The following is a 25,298-nucleotide window of genomic DNA, read 5'->3' on the forward strand; positions in this document are numbered from 1 at the left end:
TAGTGTCGCTCAATGCACACAAATCATCCCACAACATTAAAACCACCTGCTTTTTGTCGCTGGGGCATTGCTACAGTTGCTTGGTGGGAGTTTAGAGAATTGGGCTTGTGCCGCCGCTCGATGATGCTCAACGCCATGAGGTTAATATTAAAGACACCAAGATTTCTCAGTGCAAGTGAAATGTTAGGAGTCAGTACATTTGAAGCTCTATTAAGAAATCTACTGTATATATTTGCAGGCTTAACAATTTTGAGAACAAGATCACTGTGGGCTTAACGGATATAAGGTTTGGCACCACATGCAGTCAGTGTTCATTGTGGAGACACTGGCGTGGTTGTCTGTTCATGGGAAAGTGATTTAGGTGTATTTTTTAAATTTGTTTTTCTCTTCTTTTTGTGTTATGTGACTTGTTTTGCTTCTATGGAGTATGAGTCTGGAATAATTAAGGATTGATTGATTGATCAGATTGAGATCTGGCAGTGTGGAGGTTGCTGCTGCTGCTGCCCTGAGGGGGTGTGTTTTGTCTGCAGTAATAATTAGCTGGTTGGTACGTGTCAAAGTAACCTCCACATGAATGTCAGGGCCTAAGGTTTCCCAACAGAACATTACGCTGCACTGCAATGAAATGATCACAGCTTATCATGTCACCTGTTCAGACAAGCAGACAAATTATTAGTAAGTAAATAAAGTTTATTTTGAAACAAAGAGCAGTCAAAGAGTCCTTAACAAAGGTAAATAGCTAAAAACCAGCCCACGCCAAAGTAAAGTGGACACACAAACACTACCCAGAATGCATTTCTCAACAGATGAGTTTAAGCTGCTTTTAAAGGATGTCAAAGAGTCAAAGGTGTGAAAAGAGCACGGTAAGCTGTTCCACAGTTTAGGCTTGTAAGGAACAATCCACCTTATGTTTCAGACAGAATTATATTGATCAGTTGTTTTAAAGAGCTCACTACACTACGATCAGCTGTAAGTTGTGTCATTGCAAAGTGGAAGCATTTAGAAACAAAACCAAATTGCAGTTAAAGAGCAGGGTCTCTGAGTCACCAATGCTCTGTTGACACAGTAACTGCAGAGCTCCAGACCTCCTCTGGCACTAACATCAGCACAAAGACTGTGCGCTGGGAGCTTCACGGCATGGGTGTCCGAGGCCAAGCAGCTCCTGGCAGCGTAATATATAGGTGGCCCAGTATGTTTTTCCACATTGTGCATATAAATGGATCCACTCAAATATGTTAAACCTTCTCATAGAAGTGTGTTTGGCAGTAAAATCAAAAATATGTGTTTAGATTTCATTTGACAAAAGCAGATGAAATATAGACAGAAAACAGGAAGAAGCAAAAAGTATTGTTTAGTCTAAAGTAAATATAAAAGGCCAAACAATGTGTCTAAAGAGCAGGAATTGACACATTATGCATCATCTGTATAATTTCCATAAAATGCAAAGTTCTTTATTCTGAAGCTCTAACATCAGATTTTATATATGTTTGAATAAAAAATACAATTCAGAGATTTAGGGATCATTGCTGAGTGTTAAGACACCTTTGAAGCGATTGATAGGGTACAATTTAGAAAAAAAGTCTTCTGAAAATTCTCCAAGTCTTGTCGATTGTCAGTTTTAAGTTTTTAAGCTGGTGGGTCTTTGTGGGGGAACCTGTGGAGTGTTGGACTCAGTGTTAAAAAATCTTAGCTGTGGCTCTGTGCAACCTCCCTGTGGTGTGACTGAGCCTTTGGTCTTTCCTGAGAAGCTTTTCTCAATTTCTGATGAGTGGATGATGATGTGAGCTGCTGCTGGTGGGTGGAAGCCTGGCAGGATTTGTTAGAGCATTTTATGCAGAGGGGTTGTGGTACTGGTAGTGGTGGGGGTGGTGGGATGTCAGCCTCAGCCTTTGCTTGTCTAAAGGGGATCAGTAAAGGAGGGGAGTGAGGAGGGGTTAGGGGTAATGGGATGAAAAAGCTACCCCTCCGTGCAATGCCTCACTTCCACCTACTAACCAGCCAACAGTCTCCATTCAGACCGCAGCTGAGTGTGCTTCACCTTTCAGCCCTGCTTAATTCAAACAGGCCACATTTTATTGCGCCCCATTTTGATCAAAAGAACCCGAGACTCCTGCTTCTGAATTAAATGAACACCAAACTGAGTCCTCTTAGCTTTAATTAAGGAGGAACTGGATAAGCTTGATCTAATAGATATTAGGCAATTTTAAAGTCTGCCAGGGAACTGGGCCGCAGTGCTCCGTCACCACCACGACAGACTTTTTGTTCACTCAATTTCAACTCAGCCCACACGAGTACTTACCAGTGTCTGTCCAAGACTGATTTGAGCGTTTCTTTTTAATTGGAAGAAGTTGATAGAAGCTCAGCTTGCTCACTGGTATGAAGGTGGGTATTAAGCCTGTTGTCGTGCTGGGCTTTAGTCTCTTCCTGTGTGTTCAAATTAAGTTGTTTCCCAAGGAAACAATGATCAAAAAGAAGAAAAACAAAAACCTCCATAAAATTGTTAAAAGGAGTTTGTGTGGTTTAATTTTTATTAATTACCTTCCATGAAAATTGCTTCAATTTGAATGTAAGTTGTTAAGTCAAAATTCAGCACAACACAAGTCGTCTTCTGTAACCTCAAACTTGTTTTCATACCGACAGGTCGCAGCACCTGTAAAGTTTAGCCACAGACTGACAAACAGGCCATAAATGTGTCTCAAAGTAGCGACGCGAGTGAGCCGCTACAAGAAGAACAAGTTAACTGTGAATGAATCAGGGTCCCAAACACACATGCAGAGTTCAAGTAATTAGTCTGTGTGATTAAAGGCAGCTCCAGGGGAAGAGTATTTAATTTAAATTAAATGAGTGTGTGTCCCTGTTATTGTTGGCCCGACAGAGCCTGCGGTCTCTGTGGTTTGTTTGATTGACTGTGCGGTATGAACGTCTTGCCTTTCTGTGACCTTGTGTGGACACAACTGTAAAGTGTTGGTTAATCATACATAAATGTAATACTTCTGACAGTAGTTTCACACTACAGTAAGCTTGTTAATATTATACTAATACTTAGTGAAGAACTCTTGGAGTGGAGCTGCTTTCACTGAGTTTCACTAGACTGAAAGTTGATATTCAGATAAAACTTGTCATTGTAACTGACCCTAAAAACCTCAGAAACATGGTGTCTAACCAGATGCTTACTCTGGCATTACCTGGGTGTCTGGTAACACTGTGAGGAATCTTGGAGCCATTTTATGGCCTTCAATGTGCATATTACACTCATATGTAGGACCGCTGTCTTTAATCTGCACAATATCTCTAAGAATAGAAGCATCCTATCTCAGAGTGAGTAATAGATGCTGATGATGTATTACTCATGCATTAAGTACTTCTAGGCTGGACTATTCAGTATTATCAGGATTTTGATTATTCCTGTTGTGATAAAGCTTGTAGTTAGGGCTGGATCAGGATCACGTGACCTTGAACTCTCCCTTAGTTATGCTGCTACAGATTTAAGCTGCTTTTTAATTTTTCTCTGCTTTCTTCCGTCCCGGTTTCTTCCTGCAAAAAGGGAGTTTTTCCATCCCACTGTCACATAGTGCTTGTTCATAGGTGGTCACGTGATTGCTGGGGTTTTCTCTGAGCGGTTGTGGCGCAGTGAAAGAGGGGGTCATCTACCACGGTTGGTGGATTGATCCCCTGCTCCTTTAGTCTGCATGTCAAAGAATCCTTAAGCGTGATACTGAACACGTCGCCCCTGATGTGCCCATCAGGCATTAAGACATCAAGGTTAGTGCAGATATGTCAGTAGCAATAAGACAGACATGAACATGGACCTTCTGAGACGTTTTGTACAGAATATAACTGATCGGTATTTTGTAATATTTATTTCCGATTAATATGCTTTTGATTTTCTCTTGGTATTTCTTTTCATTTTTTTTTATTTATATCTTTCCTCAAGTATGCAAATAAGAAAAACAAACCTGTAAGTTTGCAGAGCGACTCGCAGGTCGGAGCTGTAAAGGCTGCGAACTGCAAACACATTTGCAGGCCTTATCCCTCCGAAGTGATTTTTAATTTATGCTCTTCCTGCTGATCTTAGAAATGGGACCCCGGCTTTGTGCTCTTTGATGTACTGAGTACTCGGTGCATGCTGCACATACTGTAGTGCGTTTCTTCTGAACAACTAAGACAGGCTCTGCTCAACCTCATTACCTTCTTACCCAGAGGTTCCCCCCCCCCCAACATGACACAGTTCTGCAGCGAAACACACAGCCCCCTCTGAAGCAGCATCAACCTCTCCAGGTCACAGATTAAATGCTGTTGTGCTTGAGTGAGATGTTCTTTGGGTGCTATCATTAGACATGTGATGAATGGCTGTTTGAGTGCCATTGTTTATCAGCTCTCCACTGTCATTATGATAAATGCTATTTTTATAGTAGGTCTAATGTGTTTCCCATCCCCACTGTAACAGGAGGTGTTGTCATTGGCTCAGTGTTTAACCAGCACATTAGTGTTTAATGTGTGTGTGTGACATCTGCTAAAGTTGCTCTGAGCAAGAGCGAGCAACACCGTCAGTGCTGACATAATATAAATAATGTCCATATTTCAGACAGTACTAACTATAAAAAGATCTAGCATGCTAAACTTGGCATGCTAATTTTAGCATTTTAGTATGCTAACATTTGCTAATTAGCACCAAATACAAAGTACAGCTGAGGCTGCTGAAAATATCATGAGTTTAGCATGCATTTATTAATAACTTACAGCCCTTTTTTAACTTGGTGAAAACGCTAAAATTATTAAACTTGGATGGCATAACTTTGCAGATCAGGTAAAGGTTCACAGACTTAACTGAGGTAATAAGGGGTTTGGTACACAGGAAGAGCAGAGAAAGGAAAAAATCCGGAAACAGAACTGTGAAAGAAATCCAGGTGGAACAGGTAATCACACAGGAAAGAGGCACAAGAGGGCAGGGAAATAAAATCCACAAAAAATGAGAAAGATACAGTGATTGAGACATTTCAGTTAAGACTCTAAATGGCGCTCGAGGAAAGTTACTGGGAAATTTGAATGTGCATACTCGAGTAAACAGAAATCCATGTTTCAGGTGTTTCAGCCATATTTTTGGAGCAACCAGCCGATTAACATTGCTACACTAAAAAATATAACCAAAAATCTTCTAAGGACATTCAAGTATCCTTAGAATCTTACAATCTTGTGTACAGTTAAATGCAGTGTTGGGTAAGTTACTTTAAAATAGTAACTTAGTTACATTACTAGTTACTTCTCTCAAAAGTAACTCAGTTACTTCAAGTTACTCGTTACTTTCAAAGTAACTAGTTACTAGGGAAAGTAACTTTGGTTTTACTCAGAATTCTCTTGTTAATGTGTTTCTTCCATAACTTTGCCAGTCTTCTAGCTTGCTTACTTGCCACAAGTGCACTGTGCCACCTGCCAATAGAAAGGAAAAGATAATGTGCACATTTCCACGAGAGAAATCCCACGCCTGGACCGTTGTTGACCGCCGCCATGATTCTAGCCTACGTCACAGCGTCATGTGTGCCTTTTACATCCAACACAAAAACTGCAGTCGTGGTGCTTTCGATTGTACTCAGAACTCTGAAATTCTGCTTCTGAATAGGAAGATGTAGGCAACACCAGACTGCAGATGAGCTGCATACAGGGCTGGACTGGGACAGAAAATTGGCCCGGGTATTTTGACTAGAGACCGGCCCACCATTATAGGAAAGATCATAAAGCCTTTGAATGATAATAAACACTGTTGTGACAGTGATGTACACTGTTTTGATGGTATATATGCATCAATCTATCAATCGTTTGTTGTAAGATTCAGATAATTATTTTTTAAAAGCGAGACATTTTAAATGAGAATAAGAAAGAAAAGTATTTCTTTGTGCCCCCCTCTCCCTGTTAATGCCATTCCTGGCCCCCTGGCAACACTTTGCTAGACCCGCCCCTGCACAGTTACCAGCTGTCAGCTACCTAAAAAAGGATCCTGGTGTTATTTGTCTCTCAGAAACGGTTCATAACTTCCCTTCAACTCATTCATGTTAACTAAAAGGTAAACCTGTTTCTCCATCACAGCTCTGATGATCCAGTAAGGACATCTCCTGGTTTCATCTTCATGTTTCCCTCTCACCAGATAACCAAACTGACATAATGACCAGCAGCTTTACAGCTGTGGCTCCAGCAAACATCAGCTGATACTAGAAATTAATATTAAATAAATTCTAACAACAGCTGATCAAGCTTAAACGTGCTGCTGTTGTTTAGCGCGACATCCGCTGTTCCTTTTCACCTCAATAAGAAACGCGTAATATTTTCTCTGAATACCAGGCGGGACGGTTGGCAACTCTAATAACTTATGAACAAAATAAAGTTCAACATCATTAACTTCATAGCACCCACCCAGCTGTATAGAAACTCCGTCATGCTAGCTAGCACGCAGTATGGAAAAAGTCAGAATAACGAAAATAAACTAAACCTAAACTTGGTTTATATCTGACCCAGAGAGACTGCAGGTCATAACTTCTTACCTGAAGTTCAGTTCACACTTGGACTGGCGGCCGCCTCGGGTCTCTTTTCCTTCTGCGTCCCCTTTCCTTCATCCACCTGCTGGCCTCCACCACTTGCTAATGTTACTGAATCTGTGGAAGCTCCGCGATAGCCACCACACGAAGTAACGAGTAACGACCCTATCTAAATCCCAGTAACGACTAACGCGTTCCTGATTTTGGCATAATAACTAGTTACCGTGCTCGTTACCACAATAATAACGTAGTTACTGTAACGCGTTACTTAATAACGCGTTAGTCCCAACACTGGTTAAATGTAAGGTTAGGAAGAAGTCCACAGATTTCAGTAGGTGTGTGTTCATGTTGTCAGTAGCCCCTTGGTATTACACCTGGGGCTAGTGACAACCTGCAGGAGCTGCTTAGCCATGGAAACCCATGCCACGAAGCTCCTGGTGCACAGTTTCTGTGCTGATGTTAATGCCAGAGGACGTTTGGAGCTCTGCAGTCATTCAGTCAGCAGAGTGTTGGAGACTTTCACGCACTTTGAGCCTCAACACTTGGCGACCCCACTCTGTAACTTTACATTGTCTAAGGCTACGTCCACACTAGCCCGGATAGATTTGAAAAACGACGTTTTCGTCTGAAAACGCTCCCCATCCACACTAGAGTTTTCAGTCGTTTTCAGAAGACGACACGTTTTCAAAACGAAAACGCATTAGGGTGGACGTAGCCTAAGTTGCTGTGTTTTCTAAACACTTCCACTTTGCAGTAATGCCGCTTATAGCTGGTGGAGGAATATCTAGGTGGGAAGAAATTTTATGAACTGATTTGTTTACTTTACTGTACCGTACTCAAATTTGGTGAGCTCTTGCAAATGACTGATTCTTTCACAAATGTTTGTAAAGGCAGACGACATGGCTAGGTGTTGGATTAAATGATATGCATGTAGGATTAAGGCCTGGCTTAAACTTCAGTGTCTGTTCCTCTTGGCTATATATTTAATGTAACACCACAGTATATTGGTTAATCTCACACTATCATGAGAACAGTAAAACATATGATTTGAACGTAGTGTTCTCATTATGGTAAAGCACTTCAGCTAAACTGCTTGCTAAGCCCTTCGTTTTCATTGGCTCAGCGTTTAACCAGCACATTAGTGTTTAACACATGAATATGTTTGTGACGTCTGCTAAAGAGCAAGAGTAACACGGACAGTGCTGACATAAAAAAGCCACTTCCTGGTTTTCGTTAATTAGCTTTTGTCTCTCTCTGTCTCTCTGCTAGCTTTTAGCCGTCTGAAGGTGAAACCTGCTGTGTCTTTTTCTTTAGAGAGGTTTGTGTTCCTTGAGTGAGATGCAGCTAGTCTTGTTTTTTTGTTTTCTTTTTGTTATCCCATCTCACCTTAAAATTCAAAATAACATCTTCCAGCATACAGAGAGGAGGGTAAATAGCTGATAAACTGTCACTTCACAGTTCAGGGGGACTCAGAGGGCCTGGGTTAGTGTCACAGTGCTGGGTGATGTCTCTGTCCTCTCAGTAACTTGGTCACACAGTCTTTCTGATCTTTATCCACCATGACTTTGTTGACATTTTCTGGGATTCAGCTGGGAGATTTGATGGCAACTTTGTGGTCTAATTAGACCAGTCTCAGTGATTTGTTCTCTCTCTTGCTCTTTGTCCTGACCTTTCTCTCAGTCTTAGCCACTAAGACCCAGAGAAAGCTTTAAAAAGAAATCCATATAGTCTGGTTTGAGTATATATTTCCTTATATCAAGCACTTCATTGTAAAGATTCTTTGTGTCCATATAATTCATGCCAATGAATTATTTGATTTTCCTTACCATTAAAGCCAGGCTTTGTTGATATTTCAGAAATGCAAAGCTGAGCATTTCTCCTGTGCAACATCCTGGCTGATAATTTATGTTCTTGGCTTGGAGGCCTCAACCTACAGTCAAAGGAGGCCCGTCTGCATCTCTGAGAGACCTCTCTGTAAATCATAATGAGACAACCTGTTTACATTAGTCTCTTTATTACTGGAAATGTATTTGGCTCTGATGACATGCTGGATTTTACGTTAGAAAAGGTGAGTCATGACCTTCAGAGTGCTGTGTTTACAATACAGACGATTCAGCTTTTATCAGACAGTGCCTGTGCTCGTCTCACTCTTAACTTAAAAGCAATAAATGCGTCAAAATCTGTGCACGTATTAAATTATAAATGCAAAAAGTCTTGCTGTTGACTAATGACTAAACTAACCATCTCGCCTCTGCTTGTATTGACGTATAGCTCGCCACCACCCACCCACACACACACACACACACACACACACACACACACAAACACACACACACACACACACACACACACAATGCTGTACACAGCCTTGGCAGTGCTGCAGCCACAGTATGTGTTTAATCTTTTCCCTGGCGCCACTTCCTAGCTGAGAGCATTCCTGGCACCCAGAGGCCCAGAGGGGTTGGAGTTGTGGGCTGAAAGCAGTGTCACACTTCAGAGCTGGCAACTTGTCTTGTTACCAACTAAGCATCTCTCTTTTCCTCCTTTTCTGGCCCAAAATGCTTCGCTTGCCCTCCGTTCCTTCAGCGAAGTATCCTTCCATGGAGAATGACCTCTTTGAAGGATGGTCTGGTTCCTTTCAGTGGAGATTCTCCTCGCGCTCAGTTTCCCAGCGCTGCGTCTACCTCTGGAGCGCTGCCCGAGTCCCCCATCCAAGAATGTGAATTGGCAGCGGACATAATTAAGGCGATGTCTCTCCTCATACATGGTCTAACCTTTAAGAGCCCCGGTTCACTGAGAGCTGTGTTGTTCTGGCTACTGTTGCTGCAGAGTATCAGTTAATATACGACTTGAATAGATGAAATGGGTTGTTGTTTTCTAATTTAGTTTTCTAATAGAAAGTGTGTCTACAGTTTGCAAAAAGCACTGCGTTACGTTAAAGTTTTACTACTACTTTATTTAGTAGTAGTAAAACGCTCTGCTGCGGCAGCATGCAAGAAACAAAGCCCAAACAGGGTATTTCTTTAGTAGTAAGCAGATGAAGAATCACATACCTAAATTCGTCCATATAATCATAAAGTCTTTATATTTTCCACGGTGGGCAAAAAATGGAAAATTAAATATTTCAATTTAGTCTGTGGAAATATGTTTCTAATGTACTGTATGTTTCACTTGGAAAATAATCAAGATGTTATCAGATAAGCTATCAGAAAGTAATTTCAGAGACAAATCGTAGCAGACTGTCACTAAAATCACTGGTTTAAGCCCTGAATACACTGAAATAACAGGTCGATTATCCTGTGAAACCTCATATTTACATAATTACATAATGAAAACTGTAACTTTGTAGCTTCTGCTTCAAATGAGTTTTTTTCTAAAAGAAGATAGAGCATCATCTGCCTTTGTCTTCTCTTTGTCACCTTCTAGACTCTTATCTGCAAACATTTCCTTGTGTACACAGGTGTGTGTGTGTGTGTGTGTGTGTGTGTGTGTGTGTGTGTGTGTGTGTGTGTGTGTGTGTGTGTGTGTGTGTGTGTGTGTGTGTGTGTGTGTTTACAGTAGAGTGTGAATTAGGAGCGACCCTCCTTGTTTTTGGTCTTTGATTTATTCCCTGCACTTCCTCTGCTAAGGCCCTGTATTATTACAGTGCTGGAAGCGCTTGAGTGAAAACTGAAGGATTAAAGCCGTGTCAAACATGCTTCTCTGTCTCACTTCCTCTATGAGCCCCCCTCTCCACTCGTCCCCATCCCACCCTCCTCTTCTTCTCCTCCCCCTCCCCCCCTCCCCTTGGCACTTTGTGTTTAAACTTGTCTGGTGCCAAAACAGGGATCTGGTAACTTTGAGCAGTGCTGTTTGTGTGAGTCCTGCTCACAGGTTCTGCTCTCTGGCCGGCGTCCAGACACCCCAAACAAAGCGTCCCATTGATTGTTTTGGAGGGAGAGGCCGAGGCTTGTTTTAGTGACACATTTGATTTGATTAAGCCCGCTTTGTGTTTGCTCTCGAGGCTACAGAAACCCGCGGGCCGGCTAGATAGACAAAATGATAGTGGTCTCTCGCCGTGACCTCAAAGTAAGCCTGTGTAGCTTTTTAAAGGCGGATTGATGTAAGCTTCCTCTTGGAAAATAAGAATGTTTCAGTCTTTAAATAGACTGGTTCAAAATAATCAAATACAGATTATGGTGTTATTCTGCGATTACGGTGGCTGCAGTAGTGGCATTTCAGCAAAAGCCACTTAGGATTAATTAAGACACATGAACTTTTGCATCAGCCTTATTCTGACATTTTTGCTATAAATGCTTAGAATAGAAATGATTGTACATGCTTCTTTCACTGCTGCTGTTGATTTTTGAGCATTTTTAAATAATTTGTTGGCATAAAAAGGGAAAAAGAGAATGTTTGTACAGCTCAAAGTGTTTGAACATTGTCAAAGTGTTTTGGCAATTTATATTTATGATGACGATAAAGCAAGAGATGTGCCATGTACATTTAAACTGGTCCTAAATGTTAGGAGAACATTTAGCAGAAAGGAATTAGGTTTTCAACAATGCAGTGCAAACTGTTTGTTGTGTAACTGTATGCTGGCTTTGGCCCTTTGTCACTGGGCAGAAAGCCAAATGATCCAGGTTAGGAAGTACATTTGTGTTAGACTGTTTCTATCAACTGGATTTAGAGCAACATTGAAGCTGTAACAGACCAAAAAAAAAAAGGTTTTGTGCTTGTTAGCCACGCACTGGACTTCCCTGTGTGCTCCTTACTCACATCAAGGCTGTTTTCATTATAATTTTACTCCTCAGTGAGCAGTGCTCCGACTCGTACTGTTCAACTTCCAGCTCATACTTGCTGATGAGCATTTTTACTTTATTGTAAATGGGCTCACAGTGGGGGGAAAATAACCCAAAAATATCAGCTCAGCAAAGTCATAAGTCAGTGCAAATGTTGGCCTGATATGATGCAACATAATGTCTACATTAGAAAGTGGACTCTTTAGTAAAGACCTAACACACAAATTCATGCAGTCAAGACATCATGTACAACAGCAGGAGTAAAACAACACTGGATTCAGAGCTGAACATTTGAAGTGTACTGATAATTAAATGCTACCAGGATCTGGTTTTAAAAACAAGAGATCCGCTGAGCTGAGAATTGCTGAAAGTGGTGAATTTGAGACTCGAGGCTTTCAGCGTGGCATGTATAATGAAGTAGCATCTCTGCTTCCGGACAAAGAAAGCAAAGAGTGAGCTGTGAATACAGGCGTGAAATTGCTGATTAGAAAGTTGGAATGTATTGAAAGAAAACATACACTTGTTCTCTCTTAGGCTGGCATTCATTTCTTATCTACTCTGGCACAAAACAAGAAAAACACCCGTCTGAGCCAAGAACAAGTAAAAAGGTGTTATTATTAGAATATTTATCAAAACACCAATTTGTACATTATTGTGGCTACTGTCTTTGCTTTATATCACCGTCCTGAGCATTAGGAAAGATGCTGCTACACTGTGTGGAACAGCTGTGTAAAGCCACCACCATTCACCTCCATGCACCGTCATCTGTCCTGCTGTTACAGCTGCTCCGTGTGTTGGCGAGACTCAAGTTTAGATTATTATAATATACTTTGGAGGATAAAAACATCCTGTTATTTCAATTACATTATGATGGCGTGGCATATTTTTCCTCAACTTCCCCAAATCAAATGTATGTGTGTGTGTGTGTGTGTGTGTGTGTGTGTGTGTGTGTGTGTGTGTGTGTGTGTGTGTGTGTGTGTGTGTGTCAGATCAAAGTCAAGGATTGCTTAATACTAATATTATTTATTATTTAAAACACATTAATGAGCTGCAACATTGCTCTACATTCCTATATGACTGTGAACACTGACACGTCTGAGTCACTCCTATGTATACATGCCTGCTTTTTTCAAATGCTGCAGCACCAACTGTTAACTCATGTCTGAAAATAGTCCCCGAACAAATACAGCGTTTACTTTCCTCTGAGTAACCGACTGCATCTAGCTTCTTCGAAGTGTATTACTTCCTAAATCAAAGTGGATTTTTTAGTGACGCGTGCTTTGACATTTGTGTGATTGGGAAGGCCGGTAAGCTGAGAGCCGCAGATCGACTAATGCCTCGTTGTTTTTCATCTTTTAAAGATTTTTCGTGACAACGTGACATAAAACCTGGAGTACATTCAGCCTTCTTCATCCAACCCACACACCAGCACTTCGCAATCGTCCCCATCGCTCTACTATTGGCTACCGTTTTGAAGCACTGAGTACGGCGTTTTGGCCGTCGACATGTTTTCTTTAGAGCAGCAAACAACCATATTTGGACGAGAAGGTGGAGTGCTGTGTTCATTAGTAAGCTGCATCCGTAGGCTGTACGTATGCATCCTGCAGACACAGATATCTGATTGTTAGTGCAGCTTACATTTAAACAAAAATAATGCACGTACAGTGGGGCAAAAAAGTATTTAGTCAGCCACCGATTGTGCAAGTTCCCCCACTTAAAATGATGACAGAGGTCAGTAATTTGCACCAGAGGTACACGTCAACTGTGAGAGACAGAATGTGAAAAAAAAATCCATGAATCCACATGGTAGGATTTGTAAAGAATTTATTCGTAAATCAGGGTGGAAAATAAGTATTTGGTCAATAACAAAAATACAACTCAATACTTTGTAACATAACCTTTGTTGGCAATAACAGAGGTCAAACGTTTACTATAGGTCTTTACCAGGTTTGCACACACAGTAGCTGGTATTTTGGCCCATTCCTCCATGCAGATCTTCTCGAGAGCAGTGATGTTTTGGGGCTGTCGCCGAGCAACACGGACTTTCAACTCCCGCCACAGATTTTCTATGGGGTTGAGGTCTGGAGACTGGCTAGGCCACTCCAGGACTTTCAAATGCTTCTTACGGAGCCACTCCTTTGTTGCCCGGGCGGTGTGTTTTGGATCATTGTCATGTTGGAAGACCCAGCCTCGTTTCATCTTCAAAGTTCTCACTGATGGAAGGAGGTTTTGGCTCAACATCTCACGATACATGGCCCCATTCATTCTGTCCTTAACACGGATCAGTCGTCCTGTCCCCTTGGCAGAAAAACAGCCCCATAGCATGATGTTTCCACCCCCATGCTTCACAGTAGGTATGGTGTTCTTGGGATGCAACTCAGTATTCTTCTTCCTCCAAACACGACGAGTTGAGTTTATACCAAAAAGTTCTACTTTGGTTTCATCTGACCACATGACATTCTCCCAATCCTCTGCTGTATCATCCATGTGCTCTCTGGCAAACTTCAGACGGGCCTGGACATGCACTGGCTTCAGCAGCGGAACACGTCTGGCACTGCGGGATTTGATTCCCTGCCGTTGTAGTGTGTTACTGATGGTGACCTTTGTTACTTTGGTCCCAGCTCTCTGCAGGTCATTCACCAGGTCCCCCCGTGTGGTTCTGGGATCTTTGCTCACCGTTCTCATGATCATTTTGACCCCACGGGATGAGATCTTGCGTGGAGCCCCAGATCGAGGGAGATTATCAGTGGTCTTGTATGTCTTCCATTTTCTGATGATTGCTCCCACAGTTGATTTTTTCACACCAAGCTGCTTGCCTATTGTAGATTCACTCTTCCCAGTCTGGTGCAGGTCTACAATACTTTTCCTGGTGTCCTTCGAAAGCTCTTTGGTCTTGGCCATGGCGGAGTTTGGAGTCTGACTGTTTGAGGCTGTGGACAGGTGTCTTTTATACAGATGATGAGTTCAAACAGGTGCCATTCATACAGGTAACGAGTGGGGGACAGAAAAGCTTCTTACAGAAGACGTTACAGGTCTGTGAGAGCCAGAGATTTTCCATGTTTGAGGTGACCAAATACTTATTTTCCACCCTGATTTACGAATAAATTCTTTACAAATCCTATCATGTGGATTCATGGATTTTTTTTTCACATTCTGTCTCTCACAGTTGAAGTGTACATCTGGTGCAAATTACTGACCTCTGTCATCATTTTAAGTGGGGGAACTTGCACAATCAGTGGCTGACTAAATACTTTTTTGCCCCACTGTATTTCACTCACTGGGAAAACAAATGGAGCCCAGACTTCTTGGGTGGGTTGTTAGCTCAGTTAACTGCATGGTAAGACATAATATTTTCCAGGAAATCACCACGAGTATGCTCCAGGGGTCAAATTCAGAAGATCAAGATCAGAATAGCAGGTAGTGATCAAGTTGGCAGCCACCCGTCACACAGCAGTCTTTATAATGCATAACTTCAGGCCCAAATACAGGTGAAGTATGTTAGTTATGGAAAGTTCATCTCTACTCTAAAGAGGCCAAACCTGTTTGTATACCAGGCTGTAAATGTGATTTTTGATACCTTTAAGTTTGTCATTTTAAAACTGAAGTCTATGGAGACTCATTCGTTTTTTCAGTCCTGGAGGTCGGTACTTGGTTTCTGCTAAGAGAAGTTCCAAAACTGCCATTTTTTAAACGTTTTTCTTTTTCTCCTCTGTTTCTCAGATGGTGTCCACTCAGTCTCAGCTCAGTGCATTCTCCAAGTCACCATCATCACAGATGAAATGCTGTCCAACAGCATCACGTTGCGATTGGCCAACACCTCCCAGGAACATTTCCTGTCCCTGCTGCTGTCTCAGTTCTTGGACGGCGTGGCCCGGGTCCTGTCCGCTGCCCCTGAAGACGTTGTGATCTTCAACATCCAAGATGACACGGACGTCAGCGCTCGCATCCTCAACGTCAGCTTGTCGGTGGCTGTGCCCGTGTTTGGGGAGGGACACCAGCGTCCCGGTGGGCTCGGTCACGGAGGCGACGGGCCGGGGAGAGGGGCTGAGCCTGGGGAGTTTTTTGGCTCGGAGGAGCTCCAAGAGAGATTGTATTTGAACCGCAGCCTTCTCGCTCAGATTTCCTCCCAGGAGGTTCTTCCCTTTGATGACAACATCTGCCTGCGCGAGCCGTGTGAGAACTACATGAAGTGTGTGTCGGTGCTGAAGTTTGACAGCCTGGCGCCCTTTGTTGCATCCGATACCATCCTGTTCAGACCCATCCACCCCATCGCTGGGCTGCGCTGCCGCTGTCCCACCGGCTTCACGGGGGACTACTGCGAGACTGAGATCGACCTGTGCTACTCTAAACCGTGTGGACCTCATGGCGTGTGCCGCAGCAGAGAGGGAGGCTATACCTGCGAGTGCTTTGAGGACTACACAGGTGAGACACTTCACTGAACACAATAAGCACACTCTTAGACACAACTTAATTCAATAATTGACCCAGTTATGTTGCGTTCATGTTAATAGACATATGAAAAGAAAAGCTGTCAGCTTTCGGCCTCTTTGCCTTCTTCCACATGTGGTGTTTTCTTAACTAGTATCTAACTCATGGGCCTGATCCACCACAAGGCTAACACAGAGAGACAAAGACCACCACTCTTTTTTTTTTCTTTGCTACTCTTGTGTAATGCGTCCTTGGGTTTCTTGAAAGGCACTATACAATTTGACAGTGTTTGAATTTAACAAAAGTGGGGAAAACAGTTTGTTGGTTTCACCTTTAGTTGCAACGATTTTCTGGCATAGTTTGCAAAGTACTGTGCTTTGTTGGAGGTTGTTGAAGTAGGTCTGTTTTGAGGTACTAAATCGTCAACAGGCATTCTTGTTGGCTCACTAGGGAAGGTAAAAGCATCGTGCTGCTGTACAAAGTTGTGTTATGGCATTTTTATATCACATAAAGATTTATACGAGTATAATTGTGGACGGTGTTTGCCCTGGGATAGACTGGCGGCCTGTCCAGGGTGTACCCCACCTCTCGCTCTATGTCAGCGCCCAGCAACCTCGAAGTGAAATAAAAAGTTAAAACCTAAAATATTGTATTAAAAACCCTCCTCTAAACTTCAGTTGCCAGGTTTTGCACCATTCTGCTGTGTGCAGAAATGAGGTTTTAGCAAACTGTCACTTTCAAGCTCCATGAATTCCTGCTGAAAAGCACCTGTCTTCAAGTGTTTGGTCCCACTAGAAAGTGAAGCAGACCAGTTTCTGCCAAGCTGTTCACATGTCTGCTTGTCTCTTCACAAACTCCCACGGGGGCTTTAATGTCTACATCTGTCCCTTTCACTCCCCTTTTCAGCTCTTTATACCCACAGACCGTCCACTTCACTAATAACCCGCTCGGCAGACACAAGCTGAGTGATGACTTATTTGATTTATCCTCATGCAGTAAGTCACAGCAGAAGTAAGCGTAAAAACATGAGCTGATTAACTGCTACACATCTGTGTGACCTCTGACTCACTTACCGGAACAAGATCCATAAATATCAGAATACTTTTTCTCCTTCTCTGTTTGTGTATTTGTGTCACAGCCACTGAATAAACTGTATAGTTATAGACATTCACACCTACACTTATGGGCTCAGCAGTGGACGGGGTCTCAAAACTAAGATCCGAGGAACAGGAAAAGTGATGATAAAACAGCTCTGTTTGCTCTCTCATGTTTTTTTCTGAGACTGGGGACATTAAAAAAAAGTTGTTTACTGTGTTTTTCAAAAAAAAAAACCCAACAAGACCACCAGAGCCCTGAGTGGAACAAGGGGAGGAAATTATTAAATATACATGGCTACAGATGGAGCGTGTCCCCTAGCTGTGAAATACACCACGGCTGAACAAAAAAGCATCACAGAGCGCACACAATGTCGAGACGGAGAGGACAGAAGCTTCCATTTCCAGTGATAATGAAGGATTAATTTATCACTGTTGGCAGCAGAATGGTGAAGCAGTTGCAGGAATTGTAATTCATTCATTGCTCTAAAAATTATTCACGTCTTCAAAGGGTTAAAGAGGGTCCGCTCATTTGGTTTATAGTTAAGGGGAAAAGGGGGAAGTTGAAAAGGAGTTTAAAGAGAGTGAGAGTTAAAATATGCTAATTAATACAGTTTGAATATTAGGCTAGTTACCCTGTCTTTTTGTTGAGAGGTTAAGTGGGTCAAATACTGACTTTTTAATGTGATTTAAAGTTTCATCTTGTCTTTGAAGCCCCCATGATCGTATATTTATGATTACAGAGGAGCATTTTAACACCCTCTTTTCATCTTAGCTTGTTTATAACACAGAATAATATATACATATCTATATATGTGCACTTTATATGTCAATAATTAATATTCACAGTCAGAAGCTATGTGTAAGTGTAAGATATAGACTGTATATAAAAGATGGAGAATGTCACCTGCTTATGCTAACTAGCTTCTTTTTTAGATTATATGTTTTTGTTAGTTTGCCTGCTAATTAAACTTAGCACACAACTGCATCTTAGGCCTCTGAAAGTTTTTCTCTATATCAGATATTATAGCTTTATTATGTTGCCTAGCAACCACCTACCAAAAGGCTAAATATGTTCCTTTCATGGTGTTTATGCATCTACAACACCTTAAGTTTTGATTTATTCATAAATACATTCAATAAATCTGTGTGATGTAAGGCATGCAGTTAATAAATAGCATTATTAAAAACCCAGCAATACAAAATATTATGAAGGCATTTTTTATTTTTATTTTTTATTCTCTATTTTGCATGCTGAAGCAGAAAATGCCCTTACAACAGCTTAAAACGACTATAAATCTTTTATTAAGTGTTGACATATCTCATACATATTCCATAAAAGGGTGTAAAATAAAGAGTGCACATTACATATTTATTCTTTACTTACTGAAGGGATGATACTTAAATAAGAGACAGTTGTTTTGGAGCTGATTAGTTTATGCGCAGATGTGTAGCAGCTGTGAAATCAAGAATGCAAACCTGGTGAAGGAGCACTTCACTTCCTGAATAATCCGAAGATGATTACATTGACTAAGATCTGCTTGAAAAGGCCTCTAGTTTAAAAAAAGAAAGAGCTGAACTGAAGAATTGCTGAAAACCCCGCTGTTGTTTTTGTGCTCTCATTAATAGCGTTGCTTCCTTTGTTCCTCATCAGGCAATGAAAGATTTTTTTTCACCTAGAGCTGCTCACAAAGACTCAAATAGTGTCGGCATTTGAGTGTGTGGGCTGGGTGGCTCCGAGTCCAGGTTGAGTGGCACTTACATATTCTTGCACAGTTGTGGGTGTTGGAGCTGTACCGCAGGTGCTTTTAACGTGAATCAGCAGAGAGGGAGTGAATGTGCGAGTGGGTGAAGTGGGCGTATTTTTGTCCACAGTTAGCTAGATTCATTTGCATCACTTGATGAGGTTTAGACCCCGATGCAGAGCATTACCTGAATATGATGCAGCGGTTTACAGTTTAAGATGTCTCACTTAATCGGTTTGATCACCCAAGGTCATTTATACACGGTTATACATGACGTATTCTCCTCTGATGTACAACTCCTGCTGCCGTTCCTCAGTTCATCGCTCTCTACACTTCGATGGGGCTCAGTGTGTGTGTGTGTGTGCGTGTGTGTGTGTGTGTGTGTGTGTGTGTGTGTGTGTGTGTGTGTGTGTGTGTGTGTGTGTGCGTGTGCTCGCTCTGTCTCGTTCAGGTGGGTGGCTAAGTGCTGTATAGCTGTGATTTTGTGTAAAGAAAGGTGGATGGACAATCTGTGCAAGGTTTATGTGTTAATGGTGCGTGTGCGTGCGTGCTGGGCAACTGTTGGACTGTAGGCGTCACCAGATGGTAGCAGGACAGAAAATGAAAAAAGAAAAAGAAACAAAAATGTATAACAGCCATCATCGTAGCTGTTTTTCAGAAACACAGAGTAAATGATTTGGCTCCTCCGATTCATTCTGTAGATGACGAACAACAAGACTGTTGTCCTGCTTTTGCTCTCACACATGGTCGTCTTAAAACACACGGCAGGAAGGATGCTCCTCTTTTCGAGCTCGCTGCGTGAACGTGACTTCTCGTAGGAATCCTGGATGTGTTTGTGTTGATCATTCAGCAGATAACTACTGACCTCCACCTCCCTGTGATGATGAGATTTTTTTTCCCTCTTTGCTAATTCATACAGTCATTGAGAATACATTTGTGGGCTTTTAGTGCAGACATGGTTTGCAACAAAAATATTCACACTCACATTTACAAATCACCATGAACTCCTGCCAGACACACTGCAAGCCACTACAATTTTCCTCTGAGAGATAGCATGAATAAAAATGTTATCAGACACATCGGGGTGTGTGTGTGTGTGTGTGTGTGTGTGTGTGTGTGTGTGTGTGTGTGTGTGTGTGTGTGTGTGTGTGTGTGTTTTGGGTTTTTTTAATCACAGCATGTGCAAGATGCAACAGCCTCACTTTTTCTAAAGACTTTAGCTTGGGGCATCAGTCGATATGGATTCCCTGAACTGACTACCTCGCGTCTACCTCACTGTGTGCCCTTTGTCTTTATTTAGCAGTCAGTGGTGTAGAGAGGTGCACGAAACACCTGTAAACACCTCAACTTCAATTTCAGGGATTACTTGTTTTATGTAAAAAGATCCAGGACATCAAAAACTCACAGAGCATGTGTGGTCTTAATGCATGCAACAGATGATTTGACTAGTGATGAGGAAATCTAATTTAAGTGAACAAGTCACATTTGCCTCATTCTTTGTCCCTGATTTTTCCCTCGTATTTGCCTTAATTTTTTATTAATTAAAATTATTTTTGAGATGATAGAAAATGAACGGAGAGAGAGATGCTGAGTGATCTGATCTCTGTGTTATACGTATGTTTGCGTTTGTGCACGTGTGTGCGTGCGTGCTCGTGTACCCAGATGACAGATACAGCCAGAGGTCATGTATCAGTTGGGCTATCGATCACTTTATCTCATTATTCCCGAGTGGTTGCTCGCTTTAGCTGAACACTTTGCATATGCTCGCCCTGACCTCCTTTCTGTTACAGACAGGATTCTTGTTTGTTCTGTGATAGTGGATTTTACTCCCGGTTACTCTGCGTTTTTCGGTGCGTCCGGAGGGATCCACCCACCCGCTCTGTTTCACTGAGGAGGAGCGCTGATGCTCTTCTGTTACCTAGCAGCTCAGAAACACCCAGCTCTAAGATCTCTGAGGAAACGTCCCCTCTAGGAACGGTTTGCACAGACGGGTGGTGCAGAGCTGCACTACGACCAGATATGTTTTTTTTAATGTATTTACAGCATCCATGCCGTCATACTCACCCTGCTACATCAAACACAACAAAGCGATAGGCAAAACAGGCATTTTTTATTGCTAATTGGCCTCAGATAAAGTGCAGCTGAATGTTGTTTTTATGTGCTGAGAGTGTGAGCCATAAGGAGTAGGTGTTGTTTACTGAGATAGCCAAATAATTATTAGGTTATTTTGTCATGTTTTGATTTTCAGGGGTACATTTAGTTTTTTTTGTTTCTCTCTCAGTGTGACGATCCTGTGGGATTTATGATTATCTAAAAATACTATGAACCCATTTTGCAGATAAATTATCAGAGAAAAACATGAATCATTTTGCTATTTGTGTAGGCAGAGGTGTTAATATCCTATTTTATATTCCATGATGTTATTTGCTTTGAAGCTTTTAGTTCATTTTTACAGTTTGATGGTGCCAAAAGTGACGTCGGCCTTATTTTTAGCTATAAAGTTTAATTATGGTTATTAGCAGAAAAGCGTATCTACAGGGCTTGCTAATAATATATAAAGACTGTGTAATGTATATATTTAGATGTACTCACAAGAAGTAGAAAATGAAGGAGCCCAGTGGTTCCTCCTGTCTAAATTAAAGCGCGATCTCTGAGGTGTCTGTTCAATTTGCTGCTTAATGATTCATGCCGGCAGCAAACAGAGAGTGAGGGCACTGGATGGACTTATAGAGGTGCGTAAACAGAGCACAGGAGATGTGTCTGAATTATTGATCAGGACATTGTGTGGAATTGGGATTGTGAGCCCGTCCCCGCCCTGCTGCGCCGCTCACCTGGCAACACAAAGCTGCCATTTGCAGCACCTGTGGTGCAGGCATCTCCGCAGGGAGCCGGCAAACACTGAGAAGCATTTTACCTCAGATCAGTGAGCATGATCTCTACAAATTGCTACCAAAATGTTCTGACTAATGTGCTTTTCCACAGTAAAGAAAACCTTGATGTTACTGGGACTTTTCTTCAGCTTCAGCTTCAGTGTGTTTGTCCACAGCAACTGCTTAAAGAAACAAAAGTGCTCTATTGCCTAAACAGCAAGTTGCTGAATTAATAACAAGGTTGCCAGCAGTGTAACAAGAAGGTTTTATTTTACAGCTGGCTGGCCATCAGTGGCTGTTTGCTCTCAGGAAGCATCAGTAAGAAGAGGACAGCTAATATCTGCAGGATGACAGGTTGGAGCCACTGTTAGGCTTCACTCCATCTGGAACAGAGCACTGACAGATTTTGACTTTATGCCACTTCAGGAAAGAGCGCACTTAGAAAGTGTTCACGATGGAGACAAAATACACTGTTGTCCAGTTTTGAGATATTTTACTCATTTTTCCATTTAATATTCATTTTATCCCACAACTCAGAGTTGAAGCAGCGGTTTATCTTTTAACCTCCCCATTAACCATCGCATTTTTATTCTGCAACCCTTCGGTGGGCCCTGATCCCCAGCTGGGATGCTAAAAAAGCAGTCTACAGTTCATGGCAGACTGGGTGGTTCCCAGGTTGTTCCTGGCCAAATTCCTCTCATCTGAGGAAAACGTCTTATTAGCGATTATTAATAAGAAGTTATGAATAAAGGAATGAATACTATGTCGATGGTTTTCTGACTGAGAGAAACTGTGCTGTGAAAGCGTATATATCGGCTACAAATGGGCCCAAAAATGTTGTTTCTCAGCATTAATCTCTGCATTCTGAACGTGTCTCTGCTTTTGTGTTTATAAAATCTTTTCTGTTAATCAATAAACCTTCAGAGTCAATATCAGGAAGTCTCGACCGGCAGTTCCTGAATTTATTGAGACTGCATGGATGTTTTCCAACAACGGCAATAAAACAAAAAGGCGTGCTTTCTGTGGACTGTGAATGGAGTGATTAATAGTGAAGGAGTAAATGAAAGGCCTGTGTATCAGTGCTGTTGGATGAAGATGTGAGCTGTGTGTGTGTGCCAGTGTTACAGTAGTGTTGCACGCAGCGGAAGTCTTCCACACTGCTGGCTTAGTGGCTTTGACACAAATTCCTGTTCGCCCATGGGAGAGCGAGCAGTCTCGCCTCAGCAACCGCTGCAGCCTCCCGTCCCCAAGACCGAGACAAATGGCACATGTGAGACGGACAGCGCTGCAGAGAAGGATGAAGACTCATTCATGGAGTCACAGTACACCGTGTGTCGCTGTCCCACGGCTACCCTGGTCCTTCGCTTCACATTGATCAGAGTCTTCCTTTACTGGCCTCATGTGACCTCTAACATCTCACAGTTCATCTCTGTGGATCTGGGACTGCAACTAACAATTCTATCATCACTGATTGAACTCTCAGTTAATCCAAGAACTGCAGGGTTTTTCCTGGCTCTGAATGGGTGACTACATGCGTAAACAGGATCTCAGTCCATGTGCAGTTTTTAGCATTATTCTACACATTTAACTGTTTTTCCTGATAGTTTGTTGATCACAAAATGCCTCTTATGTCTAATGAAACCCTATTTAACAAAACGGATTAACTTGGAGGTGCTAAAAAAGTCCTCTATGCAGACAAAACATCAACAAAAATATTTACCTTCTTATATTTTTGCTTTGGAATAATACTGATTTATTTGATTACCAACATTGCTGTTCGCTTATTTTCTGTTTATCTGTTTATTGATTAGTAAACGTCTTGTTTCCAGCCCGGTAGTTTGCCCAACCCACTATGAAACTTTACCGAACCCCAATGGATCAAAATAGCTAATTCTCGATGGAGTTCTAAAAATGATATTTTTTTTAGAGGAAAGGTAGGAGACAAGCCCTTTTTTGATTTCAAGTGATGAACTCGTCAAGTGTCTGAAAGGTGTGGAAAAAGCAGGGAGTAATCATCGGGAGCCACCTCAGTCTGCAGCAGAAAGTGCAATCATATCGTTTGAAAGCTTCAGAGTCTGAATGCACTTCCAGCTCGCTGCTTTTCAGCCATCGTGTCATTCTGCTGAATATAATTCAGCACAAACTGCAGCCTTATTCCCAGAGGGAGCAGAGGGAGTCATGCTGGGTGTGATACAGAGGAAAGAGACAGCCTGAAACTGCAGGCACTATCAAAGAGAAACCAGTGTGCATGATTTCCTCTGATACACTCTGTAAACAGTGTTTCTAATTTATTTTTCATCGTCTCTGTTTCTGTCTAAGAGGTATTTATGAGCTGATATGAGGTGTTACTCTTGTGTAACGGCACATATAGGAGAGTTGCAGTGACAGAAAATAGCATCTAGCACTGCGACGTCCCAGATGGTATACCTGTCTTGTCACAAGTGATATGAATTCTCATTTCGCTCCCCTTCCTTTCTTCTATCCACCTCCAGGAGAACGCTGCGAGCTGTCGTCCCGCTCAGGCCGCTGTGCGCCGGGGGTCTGCAAGAACGGAGGCACCTGTGTGAACCTGCTGGTCGGCGGCTTTAAGTGCGAGTGTCTACCAGGAGGCTACGAGAAGCCCTACTGTGAGATGACCACACGAAACTTTCCCCCGCACTCCTTCCTGACCTTTAAGGGCCTCCGCCAGCGTTTTCACTTCACCCTCTCGCTCACGTAAGCTCCTCCCCCTCCTTCTCCCTGCAACCAGCTGCAACTCACCTGCGCCACCTGTTCTGCACCATAGCTCTGTGATTCACTCTTCATCGACTCCCACACCCTGTGTCTGCATGCTCACTCACCAACCCTCACCCCCGCAGAAGTGTGCTCTGCCACCTCACATTTATGTAACCATAATGGTGTTTAATAGCAGTAATGGGCTCACTGAACAACAGCCATCTCCTGTAGAGCCACTTTAACTTTAGAGTATAGTATCTGTGCTGTGAATACACAATCACTGCTCAAACATACTTTCTGTTTGGCCCGTGTGCTCTGCACAGGCGCGCAGCATGACAAGTAAATGTTAGAAGGAAGGTGACCTGAAGAAGCTATGGTTTTGGAGAGGAGCCCTGCATAACATGGGGATGCTAATCCAACTGCCAAGAGTTAGTCTGATCTTATTACAGTCAGTGTCACCGGTCACTGTGAGCTGTGAGTCAGCAGCTGTCCTATTTTAGCACAGTCTCCCTCACCAGGACAAAGACTGGGAGAGACTAGAAAATGTGTGGCGGCATTACTTAGATTTAACCACCCTTGTAAATGTGTTTTTTTATTCACAGTTCCTGGTTATCTCTCCCTGTTGTTGGAAAGAAGTCCTTGAATTCTTAGAAGAGTCAACATTTCTAAATGAAAATGTAAAATGTCATTTACATGTAGTCATGGTTTTTGCCGTCTGTTTTTGGCAAAAACTTTCTTCTAATTGCTTTGGTTGCTATTGTAATTGGAATGAAAGTGATGGCTCCTCAATCGGTACTGAAACTGTGAAAATGTGCAGCACAAACCAGAAATGGTTTGCACTCTTTGAAACATGTTAGCTGCAGTGCTGAAGCGCAGCTTTTACTTTGAGGATAAACCTTCTGAATTTATGGTCCGCATCATAGTTTATCATGCTGCACTGCCCCTCAGCTAGCAGTTACTATTTCCAGACAAAGATGCAAACTCTGTCTGGGTTTAAAAGGCAGCAATTATTTGCAAACCTTCTCATATTTGTCAGAGACTGATTGTAATTGTATGTAGACTGGTTGCCTCCCCTTGCTCGAACTGTATAATTGACTTGCAACTACCGTCAACCTCAGGGCAATCAATTGGTCAACAC

The 25,298-nt window shown here is 42.2% G+C and overlaps 1 protein-coding gene across 5 annotated transcripts in view; it reads left to right on the forward strand.

The window, feature by feature from the left end:
* celsr2 (cadherin, EGF LAG seven-pass G-type receptor 2) overlaps nt 1–25,298 on the forward strand; it is a 75,098-nt gene that overhangs the window by 15,788 nt on the left and 34,012 nt on the right. For all 5 annotated transcript variants that reach the window (XM_082534483.1, XM_082534482.1, XM_082534485.1 and 2 more), the window contains 2 exons: nt 15,029–15,730; nt 23,938–24,160. In XM_082534483.1, the coding sequence (XP_082390609.1) occupies nt 15,029–15,730; nt 23,938–24,160 (925 nt within the window). The remainder of the gene's footprint in view (nt 1–15,028; nt 15,731–23,937; nt 24,161–25,298) is intronic.

The sequence above is a fragment of the Aulonocara stuartgranti genome, assembly GCF_965226115.1.
Source record: "Aulonocara stuartgranti genome assembly, chromosome: 5".
Classification (NCBI taxonomy): Eukaryota; Metazoa; Chordata; class Actinopteri; order Cichliformes; family Cichlidae; genus Aulonocara; species Aulonocara stuartgranti.